This window comes from Bicyclus anynana, chromosome 7 (genome assembly GCF_947172395.1).
Source record: "Bicyclus anynana chromosome 7, ilBicAnyn1.1, whole genome shotgun sequence".
NCBI lineage: Eukaryota > Metazoa > Arthropoda > Insecta > Lepidoptera > Nymphalidae > Bicyclus > Bicyclus anynana.
This window is the reverse complement of record NC_069089.1, coordinates 1,867,741-1,888,393: the sequence shown is the minus strand read 5'-3', so window position 1 is coordinate 1,888,393 and position 20,653 is coordinate 1,867,741. Positions and strand designations below refer to the sequence as shown.

At 34.2% G+C, this 20,653-nt stretch overlaps 1 protein-coding gene across 2 annotated transcripts; it reads right to left on the bottom strand.

The window, feature by feature from the left end:
• Positions 1–1,535: 1,535 nt before the first annotated feature.
• LOC112047403 (spermine synthase) lies at positions 1,536–20,615 on the bottom strand. Of its 2 annotated transcripts, none has more exons than XM_024084519.2 (7): positions 20,178–20,615; positions 19,057–19,168; positions 17,164–17,286; positions 13,207–13,293; positions 12,420–12,577; positions 11,949–12,140; positions 1,536–7,602 (listed from the first exon to the last, which is right to left on the bottom strand). In XM_024084519.2, the coding sequence occupies exons 1-7, from the start codon at positions 20,457–20,459 to the stop codon at positions 7,435–7,437; spliced, it is 1,122 nt and encodes a 373-aa protein (XP_023940287.1). In that variant the 5' UTR covers positions 20,460–20,615; the 3' UTR covers positions 1,536–7,434. The 2 variants fall into 2 exon arrangements, with proteins under 2 accessions (XP_023940287.1, XP_023940288.1); XM_024084520.2 differs by lacking the exon at positions 19,057–19,168 and adding an exon at positions 17,797–17,905.
• Between the last annotated feature and the right edge of the window lie 38 nt (positions 20,616–20,653).

Here is a 20,653-nt window from a genome sequence, read left to right as displayed (position 1 = left end):
TAACGTAAACTTGCGTTAATTCTTCCGGAATGTAATGCTTTAACGTTTAACGAAGCTAACTTTTTTTAGCGTATTAACGATTAACGAAGTTAACTATTTGATTAACGGTGCCCAGATATGCTAATAGTATGAGAGCCGTAAACCCCGGCCCTTCGTCATTTTCTAAAAGCTAAAAGTTTGTCAGCTCATGCTCCTACCGTAAGTACGGTAGCTAATTATACATAGAGTTTGGACCGTGATGGCTTTGGTAGGTAGCAGGTTTTAAGGATCCATAAGCGTCTAAGTATAAAGTACATTTTTTTATATTTTCCTCGGCATAATATGAGAAATTCTATTCCCAGTCGCCAGTCACTTAGCTTCGCGGCAACCATTCGAAAAACAATATTCAATTTGAAACTTCAAGGGTCTCTAGCGAAGGGTTGCTATGAAGCCACGTGCCTTGGAATGGGGATAACATTTCTCATATTATGCTGATAAAAATACACTATACTTAGACGGTTGAAGGTCTGGATCCTTGACACTTGCTACCACCAGTGGCGTGCATTTCATAGATGCATAAACACAATGCATACCCTGAGGACCTGTATTGGAGGAGGTCCTTTTCTATTTTGTACAATTTGTACCTATAGTGCATCTCTTCTTGGTCGCATTCTTCATTGCTGAAGGTCGTGTCCGCACTGCAGTCCCTTCGATGCGTTGTTAACGATTCCCCTCCACACAGTCCGGTCCTCAGCTTTTCTAATGGCTGTTGTTACAGGGAGTCCAGTGAGTGACTTAACCTGGTCAGACCAGCGGGTAGGTGATCGGCCGCGTGGTCGTTTCCCTTGCACCTTGCCCACCACTATTACTTTATCCAGGTTATCGGGAAGACGACGGACTATATGGCCAAAGTAACTCAAGATCCTCTGATAACATACAGTTGAAAGTCTAGTGGAAATGCTAAGCTGTTTCAGTATCGAGATGTTTGTTCTTCTAGCGGTCCACGGTATACGAAGCATCCGTCTCCAACACCACATCTCAAAGGCATCTATCTTCTTTCTGTCTGTGGCCCTTAACGTCCAGGCTTCGGCGCCATAAAGGAAAATTGAGAAGACTAAAGTCCTAACGAGTCTCTTCTTGGTGTTATTGGAGACCCTTCTGCTTTGCCAAATTCTCACTAATTTGGTCATGGCATTTTTGGAGATTTGGATGCGTCTGCTAACTTCCTCCCTTGTCTGACCTATAGTGCATACCCTAGTTAAAAACCTTGTGCACGCCACTGGCTACCACTCAAACTTTCGGCTTTTATAAAATAAGGAAGGTCTGGCTCTCCGTCTATAATATTTGATTGGTTGTTTGCATTGAACAGGCTCTGAACCTACTGAACCGATTTGAAAAGTTCTTTCACTGTTAGGAAGCTACACTATCCCCGAGTGCTATAGGTTATATTTCATCCCCGTATCTATACGGGAACGAGAACCACGCGGGTGAAACCGCGCGGCGTCTGCTAGTCTTCAAATAAGGATAATTTTACCACCAGGAAAATAAAACGAAGATTTATTGAAATAATTTTATTGGTAAAACAAGGAAACAAGCACAAATCAATAAGAATTCTAAATTCTAACATAAAAACTAGTAACACTAACGGAAAAAAAATACTTTTAAAGCACACTAAACTCAGGCAAACTATAATAGCCGTTGTAAACAGTACATAGGTAAAAACTTACACTATTTACAACCTTATACATGAATAGGATAAAAACTAAAATAATAATTTGGTCTTACAGACCAAGGTATCCTAGAAATACTTTATTGCATTAGGAACAAAATATGTATACAAATAATAATTATAATTGGAAAATCGATAACTGTAGGGTCATTCTGTAACGACGTTTAGTGCGAATTTCGAATTCACCTCTTCTTTCTCTTTCTATAGTATCGTGTTAGATTGAGAGAGTTAGAGATAAATTCGAAACTCGCACTTGCGAGTTATACAAAACATAGTTACAGAATAACCCTGCTGTACTGTGTTGTCGCGATCTGCATGACGTCATCGCGACCTACACACAATCAGTTTTATCGGATGTCCTGCCGTTAGCGCTGCAAACTCATGAACTTACTGGATGGTCAGTGGCTGACATGAACTTCATAGTTGTTTACCATTCTTTTAATTTTATTTCTTTAAAGAATATTTGCCATATCTTTCAGTTTTTTTTAAAAGTCAGCTAGTTTTTTTTAAATGGTCTTAAATAATTCACTATCGTTCTACTAGACTGAAAAAATATTTTTCATATTTTTTTGAGGACGTGATTACATGAAAATTTTAGTTTTTAAATATGTTTTAGACAATATGAGCCAAAATGCCCGTCGGCCATGACAGTCTACATTTCAACTGTTTCATGACGTCACTATAAAAAATCCCATACAAATGGAGTGTTTGACAAAAATATTAGTCAACAATTAGTTCGACGTTTAGTACATCAAGTGTGTTAGTGACGTCACAAAATGGACGACAGCGTTTTTGACGTTTGGAAATTTTTATGCAGTTAAATGCCTTAAATCGAATGAAGCTATATTTTTATTGAGAAAAAAATACTGGTGCACTTATTTACATTAGGAACTAAGCTACCTTATTTAGGGGTAAATCACGTGGGAGATCTAATATACAGGGTGTAATTAATTGATTAAACACAATTGGGAGTTACACCACTTAACTTTCTGTTACTAAATTCCTTAGTTTTCAAAAATTCGGAACGTGACTAAATTATACTTTTATATCCGAGTTTTTAAGTTTTTCCATCTTGAATCAGTTTTTTAACACTAGCTGATAGGTATAAATTATATTTTAAATCTGATTTTAATTATTAATAAATTTAAATTTAATATACTGCGTTAAATTTAATATACTGTGTTGTAGTCTTAGTTTTAATTTATATTATATTTTATTCGTCATTCTAATGAACGAAATACAAGATTATCTTAAAAAAATTAGATGACCAATGTATAATGATACTATTTTTGAAATAATATTTTGTTTTGAAGAAGAAACTCTAGAGTGCAATAATTATTTTTATTTATTTAGATGACCCGACTTAAAAATACAACCTACGGATTTTTCAAAACTAATCAAATTAATTTTTAAATAAGTAGGTGGTGTATTTCCCATTTATTTCCCATCCATTAATTACGGGACACCCTGTATACCTAGTTTATGGCAATATTAATAGCACTTTTGTTAAAGTAAAATACCTATACAATGTGACAAATTTGATAAAATCACAATATTTTTATTTAATAATGCAGGGTGCAGTGATCACTTATTGTCTAAAGACGGTAGATAGATAGTTCATTGATATAAATACTCTTTGGTACTCTTTTTAAGAAAAAATATTCCAAGTGTGTGATACTATACATGTAGGTATAGTCAAGATTACTGTTATAATATTTTTATAACTTTTAATACAATATTTTTAATGACAACCCTATTCTGCAGGCTAATTCACTAACTTTGACGTATGTTACGAAATTGAGATTCTATGTAACAAATGTCATCCGGTGCTTACTGACAACCCTTCGTGGATTATATAGTAGGTAGATAACATTTCTCAGTTGATTTGATGTGTTATTTTAATAGGTTGTTAATAAAGACCAATTTAGTGAATGGGTCAGCTATTTTTACTTCAAAATAAAAATCAAAAATCATTTATTACAAGTAGGCTCAGTTTACAAGCACTTTTGACACGTTATTTGACTATTTGTTTATTTGACACGTTATTTGACTATTTTTTAAAGATTCTACCACCGGTTCGGAAGGCAGGTTCTGTTGAGAAGATACCGGCAAGAAACTCAACAGTTGCTCTTTTGAAATGAAAAAGTCATACAGTATTATAATTTACAATTGATAACAATTACTGTTTATTTCTTATAGTTTTACTTCCTGTGTGAAGGTGGAAGCTGATGCAACGGCCTCCAAGCATCTTTATTATTAAGGAACTCATAAATGTTGTAGTAACCTCGACTAAGCAAATGTTTTTTAACACAATGCTTAAAAAATGCATTGGCACAGTCTTGGGGATCTTATTATAAAAGAGTACACCCAAACCTACAAAAGATTTTTTTTTACTTAATGCTAAAGTGTTTTTCAGATAGTATGGGTAAGGTAAGCCTACAGTCGCATATAAATGATGTTCATAATACGCACTATTATCGTGAATCGCAGCAAACTTTCAAGAGTGAAATGAACTGTCATCCGCACCATCCCACATGAAACGAACTTTAATCACTAATACCTACTTGGTAAACAAGTTAGTGAATTGGCTTGCAGGTCACATTTGCAATGTGTTATCGAAAAAGTTCTTTTTTCTTTGGTCATTAATACATGATAATAATACTGATGCTGATGAAGTTTCAGTCCAAAGGACAATGGTCTATTTCCAAACAAATTTTTGCTGACATTTTTTTAAGCGTCTATGAATGAAAAAAATATAAAATGATAGATAATTATTTTCTTAACAATTTATTCTTATGGTTTAATATTATGTGAAGTCTGGAATTCGAGATATTTATGTTTGAAGTTTTAAAGGTTATGTTTTGTCAACAACGAATAGAGACCTACTTTTTAAATTGAAGTCTTAATTATTCCACGATTATGAAGCCGGGTATTTGGGTTCGATCGAAGAACATAAAAAGTAGGTTTGATCCCCATTTTTCGCTTAGACATGGATAATATACATACTTTATAAAAATGAATATAATTAAATCTAAAAATCAACGTGGAATTTAATACAATAGTGTTTTAAGTCAGTAGTTCAGCGGGAGAATCGGTGTCCATAAACATAAGCGGTCGTTAAAAAAGAATGTTGGTACAGAAAATCATTTGATAAGTATTGGAAAAATGCAACAAGATTTACAAGACGCTTAAGTACGCAAACAACGAAATTACGACGCGATGTGACAACTGACTTACAGTTCACAGTTGAATCGATAGTGCATGACTTGTCATAGGAACACGTAAAAGTATCGATACTTTATAGTATCGAATAATGATTATCGATCTCCTTTCGATACTGTTATTTTTGTAATCAATAAGTAATCTTCAGGAAATTACTTACTATTTTTACTTTTATTTAAAATCATGTCGAACATACTTAAACAATAAATACGTTTGTAAACACTTGTTCCTTTCCTTTGATTATTAAAATATATCATATGGCTTACTGTTGTTAATAATTGTTATTAACATGTTTGACTATTACATTTTGGTTATTTTATTACTTAAATGAAAAATGCCGCCAAGTAAGAGTGAACTTTAGCAGTATTTTGTCATGATTAGAAATAAGTAATTTAAATTAAATAGGTATACCTATTGCATTTAAATTAATTACTATTTCTTGTTTGAAAATCAAAATATTTTATATATATTTCAAAATAATTATATTAATTCGTCATAAATATTAGTTTATATGTTTGTTCTACTGAAATTAAACTGATGTCATTGAATACGTGTAGTTCAATGACGATATTTTATTCGATTCGATACTGGCTTTTCGGTATCGTGCGCGTCCCTAGTTGTCTGATATATGCAATATTCGTATAAATAGTATGGTTGACATACTCAATTATTTAAATGTAATTGATGTGAATATATTTTAGTTTTTGGACATAATTAGACCTTTTGCTCTGTTTCATAAAATTAAATAAATTATTTTCTACAAACTGTAATAGTTTACATTAGTAGACGCTTATGAATTCTATCAACAAACACCAGACCATTGTCCTTTTCAGCAGTCATACATCTCCCGTCGCCCGGATACCAACGAACTTGAAAAACCATAGTTTACTCTGTGATTTAGCCGACCAACTTATAATTGTATGTCATTAGTTATTACAGATTGTGCATCTATTTGAAAATACTTATTAGTATAATTTTATAATTAAATACACGCAGCATTTGAGGAGTTAAATAAATATTTTGTTCCTTGGTCCAAGAATTAATACTTAGTCTGGCATTTTGTTTTTTTTTAAATAGAGACTGATTTTGCAAATGTTAAAAAGTGCGGTAGTGGGTACCAGCTACTAAAATACAGAAATAATTTCTTTCAATAATAATAATAATTAACCGTTAATTGGCCCAATTGGTATTTTATAATATATATTATATTAAAACACTTGATCGACACAGGTTCTTATGATATTATGTATTAGGTAAAATTGTGTATAAATGTGCACTTGTGACAAGTAATACAACATACGAACCAGCACTTCAGCTGTTATAAGGATTGGAACACACAAGGCGGCAAATAATCGCGAGACATAATGATAACTAACTTTAATACACCATAACACCCTGTATATCTCGGTGTACCATTCAAATAATAAGTCACAATGTCGTTTTTCATTGAATATTCGTTTTTGCATTCATCTAACATTATGTTATCAACGACAACGACATACTAGTAGTAATAGCAAGTAGTACCTAATATTATTTTAACGAAAACCGATATTCAATTCATAATATGCTTTCAAAAACGCTCGAAGTTAATAAATCATTATTAATTTGTACTTTTGCCGCCGAGGTTTCTCGACCTTCTTTACAACTCATTGGTGGCGTAACTGACCATTCGTGGTTAAATGTTAGATTATTTATTTGGCCATATTTATAAATACGGTTTAAAATTTAAGCATCAACTCACAGTATAGTAAACTTTATACAGTAGTGATAAGGTCCACTTTACTTTGAAGTAAATTGATCCCTCGACCAAGGGATCTATATTAAAGACAAACTCGATGTGCACTGTTCATTCGTTCTGTTCGTTCGTTCATTCAACATCAAAAAAAATAGAAATGATTATGATATTGTTCTTGGAGTTACCTCCTCAAGAATAGATTTTTCATATGTAGCTTTCGGAATGAAAAAAAATTATAGTAAAATTAAGTAGGGCAGTAAAATTCGATGAACGAATGACAGCGTTACGTTTTTAGTGCGCAACCTATTCTGCGCACCTTTCGCCGTGTGCTGCTTGCGTGAACGCGGCCCACTTGCTCCCCGGTTGCGCACCTTTCACTTTTTAGGCATAGACGTACATAGTGTATGCTGCGGGTCAACATACAGATATATAAACAGTTGATCTAAAAGAGTAAACTCCATTCGTGTGTCGGAGCTGACACAGTTTTTTTCATTATATTTAATTGTTTAAGCTTATTAATCAAATATGATTTTATTTAATTTAAGAACGAGTTAAATAAAATTATCATTAGGTGTGAAATGACCGTCACTTTATACCCTAATTTGAATTTGCTAGTTGATAAACAATGCACATCGAGTATGGCTTTAGTTCAAACGCTTCTCAATTTCTTGGGCATGTGACATTTTGCCAGCATTATCACTCTAGTTACGCCACTGCGTACACTTAACCTAACTTACCAACTAGAAGGAACAATGGTATTCTTTGGTCGCTATTCGTCGCTATTCGCCGTCTCCTTGAAGGCTATCTGGTAAAAGATCCAGTCTTCCATGAACGAAGGCACGAAGGCCTTGCATTTGCTGAACGTGACCGCCGGTTTCATTTTCATCAGCACTTGTTCGTACAACTCGAGGGATTCAGGTGAAGTTGCACCGTTGCCCTTTATAAAATAAATAAAACAAGTAAATAATTGGATAAGAATAGCTGTTATTTTTTTTAAATAATTTTACATGCCAGATTTAAGGCGGAATTATATTTGTCTGACCTGTCGTGTCGTGACGCACAACGTTTATAATTGTCAACGTTTACACTTACGTGTATGTTACGTACGTTATGGCAACGTTTACACTTACGTGTACATTACGTACGTTGTGGCAACGTTTACACTTACGTGTACATTACGTACGTTATGGCAACGTTTACACTTACGTGTACATTACGTACGTTATGGCAACGTTTACACTTACGTGTACATTACGTACGTTGTGGCAACGTTTACACTTACGTGTACATTACGTACGTTATGGCAACGTTTACACTTACGTGTACATTACGTACGTTGTGGCAACGTTTACACTTACGTGTACATTACGTACGTTATGGCAACGTTTACACTTACGTGTACATTACGTACGTTATGGCAACGTTTACACTTACGTGTACATTACGTACGTTATGGCAACGTTTACACTTACGTGTACATTACGTACGTTATGGCAACGTTTACACTTACGTGTACATTACGTACGTTATGGCAACGTTTACACTTACGTGTACATTACGTACGTTATGGCAACGTTTACACTTACGTGTACATTACGTACGTTGTGGCAACGTTTACACTTACGTGTACATTACGTACGTTATGGCAACGTTTACACTTACGTGTACATTACGTACGTTATGGCAACGTTTACACTTACGTGTACATTACGTACGTTATGGCAACGTTTACACTTACGTGTACATTACGTACGTTATGGCAACGTTTACACTTACGTGTACATTACGTACGTTATGGCAACGTTTACACTTACGTGTACATTACGTACGTTATGGCAACGTTTACACTTACGTGTACATTACGTACGTTATGGCAACGTTTACACTTACGTGTACATTACGTACGTTGTGGCAACGTTTACACTTACGTGTACATTACGTACGTTATGGCAACGTTTACACTTACGTGTACATTACGTACGTTATGGCAACGTTTACACTTACGTGTACATTACGTACGTTATGGCAACGTTTACACTTACGTGTACATTACGTACGTTATGGCAACGTTTACACTTACGTGTACATTACGTACGTTATGGCAACGTTTACACTTACGTGTACATTACGTACGTTATGGCAACGTTTACACTTACGTTTTGTGACAGGTCGTGATGGCATCTGATGTGCCGCATTCGAAATGTATGATACCGATTCCGTTCTGATGCGTCACGACATGACACGACAGATAAATACAATTCCTCCCAGGCTAAACATTGTTCAAATATTGTATACTTATTTACAAATAGAAGATTGATTGATTATTAAAAAAAACAAGCGCCATAAAATCTAAAAATTTAAAATAATCTCAGAACTGTCTATAAAAATAGCAGCCAAAAATCTACCACTAATCTGTAAATTACTTATAATAAATCTGTAGAGATGTCAACTCTGTACATGAAACATATTTCCAAATTAACTATTAGGGGAGGATTAGCGATCGATACTGATGCCAAAAATGCAATCAGTAAAATTTTTGTCCGTCGGTCGGTCTGTATGTTCGTTAATGAAACAAAAACTTACGGATTTTAACGAAACTTAATACAATATTTATTCTTCATACTCCCGGGCAGATTATAGTATACTTTTCATCACGCTACGATCAATAGGAGCAGAGCAGTGAAGTGGAAATGTTGGGAAAACGGGAGAAGTTACTCCATTTTTACAGCGATACTACTGTAAGGGCTGGATTAAAAAGGTCTAAGGGCGGACGAAGTCGCGGGCGTACGCTAGTAAATAATATGAATACACCCGACCAACTTTACCCGTTACTTTATTTACTTACAGTTTACCCAGTTTAGGTTTACAACTTGCATAGATTGCTTCAGCCAACTTTGGGATGGGTCTGCTAAAAAGCTCTATGCATTAAACTCGATTCACTCAGTTTTGTTTTCACCTCTCTAGTGTAAAAAATGGCGCGTTTTCTGCATAAAACCAGTACCTAAGCAAAATTCGTGTTTATTGAAAGAAAGAAAGAAAATATTTTTATTTATACGTTTGGCCACACATATTTGAATTACCAATCCAAAATTAAAATCCAATATCAAAATATTAATATGATTCACTCAGTGAGAAAAATATATTAAAATAATTTTGTTTTTACCTTTGTTTTCAATGGACACACAGTAGCGATACCGTCCAACAAGGCGCAACTCTGGTAAATGAGAATTTGTTATAGAGAAAGAAAATAGAAAGATGGAAAGAAAGAAAAGAACAAAAAAAGAAAGAAAGAAAAATTGTTAATTTAACACACAAACAAACAAACACAATACATAGAAGACAATAATTATGTTCAGACACCAAAAAAGAAAAAAAAAATAAAGTAACTAAAAATGAAAAGATAATATTAAATAATTTAATTTTATTGATTAAGATAATTTTTTTTGGTGTCACCACTCAGCATGAGCTCCGCTGTAGCCGTGTGGTATGTCGATTCTCTATCTACGATCGCAATCGCTTCGTAAACTAAAAAAATGTATTGGAATGACAGATCTTGATCACTTGACCTGTCGATAGCAAATGTCATTCCCATACATTTTTTAGTTTTCGAATCGCTTGCGATCGTAGAAAGAGAATCGACGTGCCACATGGCTACAGGGGCTGAGCAGCGCTGGTCGTCCGTGGAGCCATGTGGCGACGCGGGCGGAAACAACAAGAAGATATTTAAATGATAAAAAATAATAAAACATAACATAAATATTAATTATATATTAATGTGTAAAATAAATAAATGATTAGTAGAGTTAATTAGTGAGAAAATGGAGTTAGAAGAAGAAATAGAAATCATGCAGAAATCAATATTTTGAGTTGGGTTAAATGATCTCCTGAACCAGGCTTTAGACTTACTGACATCGCGTTGGGTTGAGGTAGATTATTCCAGCACTTGGTGGTATTTAAAACTACCCCGAAACACCGGAGTTAGAGACCCCAAAACGCTGCCGACTTTGTTAGTGCGAGCTTTAGACTCTTTGTGCCACTGTAATCTATTAAAGATATGTTTTGATTCTTTATCTTTAAGAACGCCAAGTGCAATTTTCTTCTAGCAGCCATATTAAGCAAGATGCCTACAGGTGAAATGTGTGATCTGGGAGGGATATCGTAGCAGTACTGAATGCAAGCGTTGTGTATTCGCTGCACTATATTGCGTGCGGGCTAATAGGCGAGGATTATATAGTGCATTGGAGTGCTTACTAAAGTGTCAAGAAAATGTCGGTATAAAATGTTTAGCATAAAAACAATTTCAAACTACTCCTATTAAATAATTTTCAAATCGAAGGATATCCGTAATTTTTACGTCTTTTCTTTTTCCATACAAACTTTACACCCCTATTTCACCCTTTCTGATTTTATTTTCGTATTGAGATCTCAAATTGTGCCAAGTTTTTGTGGCGGTTGAGACCGTTTGAGCTTGAGCAGTCGATGCTCCTCGCGTTCGAAAGGACAGACATACAGAGTGGCTAATTACAAATATTTTCTTTCTTTTTCTGTTATTGTATCTATGGAAGAACGTAATTGGTTTGCAGTGGACTAAAAAAACAATGATACAAAATAAATCTTGCTGCCGTAACTGCCATTTAAAATAATAATCTAAGACAAAATATGAGTGAATCGAGTGAGAAAATGACACCTACCTACAGTATTAAAAGAAGTAATAAACTTGAATGAATTAATTAATGTATGAACCGGAAAAGTCTCGTGATTGTGATAAATATTTGAAAGTTTATGAATTATAATACAATAACTATAATAGAAACTGAATTTTTAATTTAAATGTAAGTTTAATATTTCATTAATGTAATTAAGCGAAATATATGTAATGTTGCTGATATAAAGATAATTATTTTTATAAAAGTAAAAATATGTATTAGTAGTATTATAATATCGTGTTTTTTTTCGCTAGTAAGTTGAAAAGTAATTAAATAATGTGTCACACGAAGGCAAAGTATTTTTCTTCTTACGCTTTTGAATCCCTTACAATCGATTCAGAATTTAACTCGCTACGTTCGTGATATGCTTAATTATAGGGTCCTTCGCTTGCTCGGGATTCAAACTCGGCACTTGCAGCAAAAACTCTCTCAACTCAGCAACTCCACCATTTTGTTTCTCGTTTATTTCAACGGCGGAAAAGAAATAAATCCGAGATGGGGATGTCGGTGAGGTCGCCGAACACGTAGTCCACCTTGCGCCATTTGCTCCACGATTATCTGACAATGACTCACTCACGTGCGTCATGAACTTGCCGCTGGGCTTGAGGATGTCGAAGGCGGCGCGCAGGATGCCGACCATGAACTCCCACAGCTCGCTGCAGCCCTCGTCCGAGATGGGGATGTCGGTGAGGTCGCCGAACACGTAGTCCACCTTGCGCCGCTCGGCCGTGAATCGCTTCACCGTCAGCATGCAGTCCTCCACGATTATCTGAAAAACCAAAACAATATTTAGCTATATACAGCGTAAATGATATGTATAAACATTCCTCGTGAATTACTTTACCGCACTAAAATCCGTTGAACATAATAAAACAATAAATATTGACGTACAAAGATGAAATTTGACAGGGAGGTGGTAAGTAAACGTCCGCTAAAAATGGATTTTGTGACAGGATCGGATTAAAAAAGTTGGGGCTGACGAAGTCGCGGGCGTCTGCATTATTATATAGGTATTATACATACAGAGTACAGACCAATATTCCCCTACCTCGAAATTAGGTCCCTTTCTCCTCTCGAGCACGTCCCCACAGATGGACTTGAGGTGTTTGTTGCACGCCTTCATCACCAGCTCGTCAATCTCCAGCATCCACACGTACTTGGGCTTTTCCTTCAGCAGCTCGTACAGCAGCGCACCGTCGCCGCCACCTGCTCACATCCGCACAATAGATGGCGCTGCAATGGACGCGAACGAAATCCGCGACTTTCTTCCTAACGGTGTAGTATTTACACCAATCATTTCATTCGTTAGTTCCAAACCACTTTAATATAATTTTTTTAAATTAAATTAAACTTAATCGATGTTTTTTTCGAAAAAAGTAAGTGTCTAATTTATACACAGGTAGGTCGACGATTGTTATTTCTCTAATATTTATATGGATACAGATAGTAATGTGTAATTTAAAAGACACAAGAGTCAAATTTGTAAATTGAAGGGGAAAAGAGAGGTCACGGTTGATGAAGAGATCATTGCGAGTAACGCTTGGATCTGGGGGTTCTAGCATCCGGTGAATGGACGGCTGTATGAGTCGGAGAGGTCGAAGTGCTTGGGTCTGGGTTTGTTTCTTGATTTGGTCTCATATGCGGTATCTCTGGACTCTGGTTAGTAATCTCACTACCACAGGTTGCCGGTTCTACTACTGCCGTCCGAGTCTGAGAACCTGTTGGTTGCGACTTCAATAACGATCAACTTGCAATAATAGTTTAGTTTTTTTTAAGGTACAATCTAAACCCTAGGAAGTAAAAGTATCCTCTTCAGAATAGCTCGCACTACGCACCCAAAATGACGATTTCTTTCCCTTCGTAACTCTCCTTGCCTCTTTGCATCAATGTTTCTGTGTAAATAAGGTCAGCCTCTGAAATATCTGAAACAAAATGATTTACTTGGTCATGGCTATTGTCATTATGTAAGTAATATTATATTTTTTTGTTTATTTGTTACGAATAGGCTCCGATGAAACTACTGAATTTTAAAAATTCCTTCACCAATGGAAAGTTGCATTATCAGCACGCCAGTAACATAGGTTTTATTTTATTTCATACTTTTATTCTCACGGGAATTGGTTTTTTGTGTATTTACTGTAGGCTATCGAGACTATCAATGCAAATATTATAATTGTGACAGTTTATCAATACTTGTGTAGTTAAATATTAATTGTAAAATTATATCAATATAGCGTATTGTAATAGATCTAAGTATCATATCTTATCATACAGAAATAAGAGGACTGTCCAATGTCCATATAAACTGACGCGAGTTTCAGGATGCCAAGAATATAATTATTATATTCTTCTTCCTGCTTCGGCGCTACAACCCTTTATGGAACTTGGCCTCGTAAACCACTTTTCTTTGTTTGTTTTTATTATTTATTTTTGTTTTCCTTTGTAGAGTTCGGTTTCGGAGCCATGTAAGAGTCAACTGTGGTTTTGCTTTTCTTGTATGTGTTGGGAATGTTCTGAGGCCTTAGCTTAGTTTCAGAAGTTTTTTGTTTTCTTCTGTTTATCTTATCTCTCATTTTGGATTATCCTGACTAGTTTCGGCTTTATGTTTCTTATAGTTCTTCTGTCCAATAATATTATTTTATCAAATTTCATAATAATGTTTTCGCCTTGCTCTTTCCTTGAATTAAAAACGAAGAGAGTTACTCTTCGTTTTTGGAGGACCTTTGCAGTAAAATCTTCTTTTATAATTTAGAGCCGTGATAGCCCAGTGGATACGACCTCTGCCTCCGATTCTGGAGGGTGTGGGTTCGAATACGGTCCGTGGCATGCACCTCCCAACTTTTCAGTTGTGTGCATTTTAAGAAATTAAATATCACGTGTCTCATTCGGTGAAGGTAACCATCGTGAGGAAACCTACATACCAGAGAATTTTCTTAATTCTCTGCGTGTGTGAAGTCTGCCAATCCGCATTGGGCCAGCGTGGTGGACTATTGGCCTAATCCCTCTCATTTTAAAAGGCGAGTCTCCTTTCAAGCTCAGCAGTGAGCCGAATATGAGTTGATGACGATATATATTTCAATTTCCTTCAGCAATTTTTTACTTTTTAATATCTGAATCTTTAAGCCCATTATCGTTAAAGACTATACTACAAGCCTAACTTTTCCATTTTTTTTCCTAATCTACTTACTAGCTCTGTCTGTTTTGTTGCAGTAGCATAATTATTGTATAATGTAGTAAAAAAAATTTAAATACAAATAAATAAAATATAATCTTTTGCAATTATAAACTCTTTTATCAAGGTCAAAATTCGTGTTGGTAGTTGTTATAATTATCATAGCACAAATTAATTATAACATGATGTTGATACAGCCACAATCGGTTGTTTTATTTTGGAGTGTAGTTAACTAAATTATCCTCGCCGACCTAATCATAAAAAAACCATGTAAACCTTATATGTAATTTAAACTTTTTTTGATAACACAGATGTTTCGGCTCTAGGTAGGTATATATTAACAAGCCATATTCGGCTTACTGTGGATTTAGCTTAAAATTGGTGGAGGTAGCTTAGAACCAGAAGACGGACATTGTGTCCACATCGGCGAGGGTAATTATAGTTTGGCAAGATTGTTGGTGACACTCCCGTGATATGCGGTCGGCGGGAGGGGAAGGACTGCACGGGTGTGAAGTCGTGGGCGCGGGGCAGAGGAAAGGTCTGCGCGGGTATGTAGTCGTGCGCGCGGGGCATGGCTACCTCCTTCCGGCCCCCGCAGACCATCGGGAGTGTTACAAACGAATTTCCCAAGCTATAGCTTAGCTCTTACGCTCACATAGTCACCGAAGTAGCTAACGTTTGGAGTGAAAAATTGTTAGGTGTTGCGAGTGAAAAATTGTTAGGTTTAGGGTCTATAGGTTATAAGTCTTAGGGCCTAGGCTTTATTTTAATGGGAGATGCATCTGTATTACAAAATTCTGATAAGTCAAAGACGCTACAATTCCATGCGCAATTTATCCAAGTTAAATAAAAATCGCTTCTTAAAAATAAATTTCTTAGTTTAAAAGAATTTGTTACGCTGAATATAATTTATAACGCTAAAATAAAATATTAACAAAGACCGCACCTAATCACTTCATAAAAAAATTCCACGCTGGAAATAAGGCTTATATATTTTTTTATTTATTCTTACTCACTACTTATTTGTTAATTTATCACGATTTAATAAAAATTATATTTAAATGAAATAATACCCCGCATGTTAAGGTAAACACAAAACAATTTAATTTCTATAACTTTTAATTATTGACAGAACCGCTGTCAATCTGTCAATAATTAAAAGTTACAGAAATTAAATTGCAACGCGAATTATATTAATATTTTATTAATATTGTAGGTATTGAACTATTTAAAAAGACACTAAACAAATGTAGTAGTTGCGGACGCTAATAAAGACAGTATATCACAAGCTTGTACTATATTCGCGCTATAATAGATAGATAGATATTATAGATACATTATTGTTTGATTACTCTGTATTGAAACATTAAGCCGTGTAGTATACCTAAACTTTACCGCTAGTAGGTAATTTACAATGATTGTTTGCCGTGCAGAGTAAATAATATGTACTATGGTATAGTAGGTATTTAATTATGCTGCAAATTATTTCATACACTCAGTTTTTTCACCCAAGGTAGAAGTCAACCCTTTTATCACTCATTGATGTATGGGTTAATTTAAAATCGACAGCAGAAAATATTGAAAATTTCATTTTCAAGTGGTGAAATAGGGCTTGAAAGTTTACATTGATTTCCACGCGGACGAAGTCGCGGGCGTCCGCTAGTTAATTAATATATGTAAAAAGTAAAATGGAGTTATTATTGATCATTTGTATGTAAGTGTATTACTAACATTATTTTTGTTTTACGCCACCTGCTGATGTCCTTAAGTTTTCCTAAACCGAAGGTTGCCTGGAAGAAATCGCTACTTAGCGATAAGGCCGACTTTTGTATGCTGATCTATTCTTAATATGTTTTTATTTCACTTGTATTTGTCTTTGTGGTGTGTAAAAGTATATCTATCTATCTATCTATTTATCACATTCTTATAAGGTAACAGAGTAATAGTAATAAATGGTAACATGGTGGTGTTTTATATACAAGGAAATTCTGTCCCACATCTCATGGCACTATGCAAAAATCACAATATCTTTCTATTAAAATTTCATAGTTTTTTTTTTTAAATATTTATGCATTGAGCGAGTAATAGAAAAATGAAGCGAAGTAATGTAAATTAATTTAAGTTAAAAATTATGTTCTCATAGCGGTTAAGCCATTTTATAAGAATAAATATAATCATAAAACTTTATTTATAAATAGCTGATGCCGCGCGGTTTTACTCACATGGTTCCCGTTCCGGTAGAAATACGAGGATAATATATAGCCAATAGCCTTCCTCGATAAATCGGCTATCTAACACAGAAATAATTTTTCAAATCGGACCAGTAGTTCCTGAGATTAGCGCGTTCAATCAAACAAACGAACAAACTCTTCAGCTTTATAATATTAGTATAGATAATGAAGTAAGTAATAACTTATTTGTTTGTTTGCTGATAAATAGTACACATAGAGCATGGTTGTTGTGTAACTAAAGTGTTTTTTAGATAGCATGGGTAAGGTGACAGTCGCCTGTATGACTTTCATAATTCGTATCGTGCATCGCGGCAAACATTCAGAATGAAACAAAATGTCACCCGCACTATCCTACATGAAACGAACTGTAATGAATATTTTGTACTCACTTTGTAAATCATCTAGCACCAAAATGTTCCCAAAGGATTTGGAATGCACCACTTGCACCTTCTGGAACGACGACTGCTCGTCGAACAGCACGCCGTCGATGTCATACTCCAGCAGTCTCTCGTCTGCAATCATGCAAGTGTAACAAATCAACATCTCTATGTGATAATGTTATTAGAGTCTGACTGAAAGTAGAGACTGAAATCGCCCGCTAAATTTAAAATTCATATAAACAAATTGAAAACACATGCGTTTTCATAATTTGCTTAATTTTTTTTTTTTTTTGTGAATATAAATAAGTATTAAACTCAGTTATTCCAATATTTGCACTATAACTTTCAAAATTTACTCAATTTCAGTCTCTACTTTTGTTAGCCAAACTCTAAGTTCGAAACACAGGAAGTTTGTTGGAATTTTTATAATTGTGAATAACGGAAGTACAATTAAAAAGCTTTGACTGATTTTATCTTTGACTAGCTGACTTTCATCCGTGTGGTTCCCGTTCCCGTAGGAATATGGGCTATATAACACTGAAAGAATTTTTCAAATCAGTAGCGTGTTTTTAATATTAGTAGAGAATAAATTTGTATTTAAAATATTAATTAAATTTTTATATTAATTAAAATTGGACTTACCTGAAGTAGGGTAATACCTGCCAAATTTGCATCGCTTCAAAGGGGGCAACGCTTGAGATTTAATTACTGACATGTATTTATTCAGTTGACCTTCCAATATCTTCGCCGACTAGTAAAATAAATAATACATAAAATGGGAAATTAAAAAAACATAAACGCAGTATGGGTAATGGTACATGCAACCACAAACTAAACGAAATAAATAGACAGAGCACTTGGAAGTCAAGTCTAGTTTTACCTTAAAACAATTCGCGCCAAATACAAGATGTAACCTATATTGAATGGCTACTAAACTGGGTGTAGCCACACTTTGGTATTAGCCGTAACATACATTTCATATGATCACTGAAAATTATGTATGGGCTGTCTAACCTTTCTTTTAGTCTGTGGTGGGATCTAATTAATATTTATACTAATAGAATGTAAGGTTGAGCGTCTTCTCAGTTTACTAGAAGATCTGCAGTGAATATAAAATGTTTACCAAAAAAAAACAATCTTTAAAATTGGGAAAAAACATGCATGTGTAAAGTGTGTTATCTAAATTATTACATACATTAAGTCTTAAAATGCTATTATTAAATCTACTTAATAACATTTACTTAAGGTGTAGATTTCATAAAGTGTAACAATTAGAAAAATTGGAATTTTAAATATTGTGAATATGTTACAATGTTATCTAGAAATTCAGTCAAACATGCATGTTGTTACAATTCAGTAGGATGTATCACTCAAAAATAATTTTAGTCAGTGACTTTGAAATTATTATTATCAGGAAATTAAGTTTCACATGAGTGCAAAGGCTATGTGGTGTGAGAGTACTTTTAAATTAATTATTTAATGAAAAAATGTTTTACCTTTAACTTGGCGCTTTTAATGTGACATCAGAATTAGTTAATTGAAACATGATCAGGCCAGAAGGCTAATTCACTATCTTTGACATATGTTGACATATACAAAATTGAGATTCTATGTAAAAATGTCTTCCGGTGCTTACTGGTGGATATTACACAGTAGGTACATTACATTACAGTACGGGACATTTTGTCAATTGATTTGATGATTATTTTAAATAGGTTGATAATAAAGACCAAAATAGTGAATAGACCAGCTGGTACAGGGTAGGCCACTGAACAAGGCACATGTACAAATTATTAAAATTTATAGTGGCCCAAAGCATTGGTGCCAATGCAATGGCCAAGCATCTATGTTATATAGTATTGAAATGATCTAAAGTGATTGATAGTTTTAGTATGTCCTAACCTGAGCTTGTTAGGTAAACGTCATATTTATAGCCACGTTTTATAGTTGGCAATAGTTTTAGTCGGACACACTCCAGTGAAATTCGTACAGAACTTTCCAGAAGCTTTGAACTCTAGAACAAGATAACACGCTCAACCTTTATTCTGATTATTGAAGGTACGTTATCATAGCATCTTCCTAATCAATGCAATAAAAAATTGTATGGATAAGGAAGGTTTGTAACTTTATATAATAGTTTTCAAAATAAAAATTAAGTATAGTCTAATATTAAAAATAACATTTATTCAAACTAAAAGAAAAATATTGTTTTGAACTTTGTATATTCAATTTTACAGCAAGAAATGTTAAAGATTTTTTTCGTGTGCAAGTGTTTTTTACTCCTTCACTCTGTTTAACTATTTAACATTTATATTTTATCTTTGTTCGTAGTCGTAAATATTTGTAGTTTTCCTTATTTTCGTAATGGAAAATTGCTTTGTAATAATAGGGTAGTTGACACTTTTTTGTGGCCTTAAATGTTTCTTTTTTTCTTTTCAAGGCATTAATATATGACAATTTTATTTTTAAATATTTTTTTTACAATAAGATCTAAATATTATCAATCATGACAACACAGAGATGAGATATGAAAAATGTTCTTCTTCAACAATCCTGGACTATCCTAGAAACTCCATGGTGGTGTTATCTCAGAATTTCATGGAAAAGGTTCACAGTAAAAAATATTTTTATTTGTTAATACTCCTTCCAACTTAACCTGCATCTAAGATCTATCTAAGACTGCATTGCCACTTATCATTAGATGATACTCAAGGAATTTGAAGATAAAACTAGATGTAACTCTCTCTTATAACTTTGTCCATTTCAAATGATTAAAAAAAAAGTTTAAAACTGGTTACAAAACAAATTTCAGATTGCTACTATGCTTAATTACATACCTATAGCTTTTATAGTTTCCTAAATATTATATATATTGTGTGAGTGCTCAATTTCATCAAAAAATCAACCATTATGAATACATGTTTTGAAAATTTAACCTGCAGACATCTAAATGCGCGTATGAATTATTATAGTGCATAATATGTAACGAAGGCTATTTTGAGCGAATACAGAATTAAGCTAACCTTGAAGCTGATTAATGGTTCCTCGTTGTCTTCTTTATAATATTCAATATTTACAGTGACAAGGCCTCGATCAAACAGTCTTACGGACACTGTTGTACCTGCTTTCCCTGTAAGCAGCTTCAGAGAGCCACCGTCCACTTTAATATCAGTGGCTAAGATGAGATTAGGCACATATTCCTTCAGCACGGTTTCTAATTGAGTAAATACAGCTTTCTGACCGTTCTCGTCACCCAACCGGGCGGGATCCATTGAGAAGTCCAATAATATTGTTTGAACCGACATCTCAGTAGTATTCCTTTATTATACTTTCTGTAGAATTTTAGAAATTGGACGGAGACCGGCAAAAATATCGAAAGGTTCAAGCAGACGACAATTTCATTGATTTGATTTGATAGAATTAAAAATATTTGACACAAATTACAATGACAAACGGCTAATACAAATTTGACAGACTAAAATTCGCATGTTTGATGACA

What these genes read in the sequence shown, in the direction of transcription:
- LOC112047403 (XM_024084519.2), bottom strand. Translation starts at nt 20,459, where the DNA reads ATGTCGGTTCAAACAATATTATTGGACTTCTCAATGGATCCCGCCCGG. An exon ending in AACCATTAATCAGCTTCAAG is followed by an intron (nt 19,169 to 20,177) that starts GTTAGCTTAATT and finishes ATCTTGTTCTAG; the next exon opens with AGTTCAAAGCTTCTGGAAAG. An exon ending in GAAAGAAATCGTCATTTTGG is followed by an intron (nt 12,578 to 13,206) that starts GTGCGTAGTGCG and finishes GGATGTGAGCAG; the next exon opens with GTGGCGGCGACGGTGCGCTG.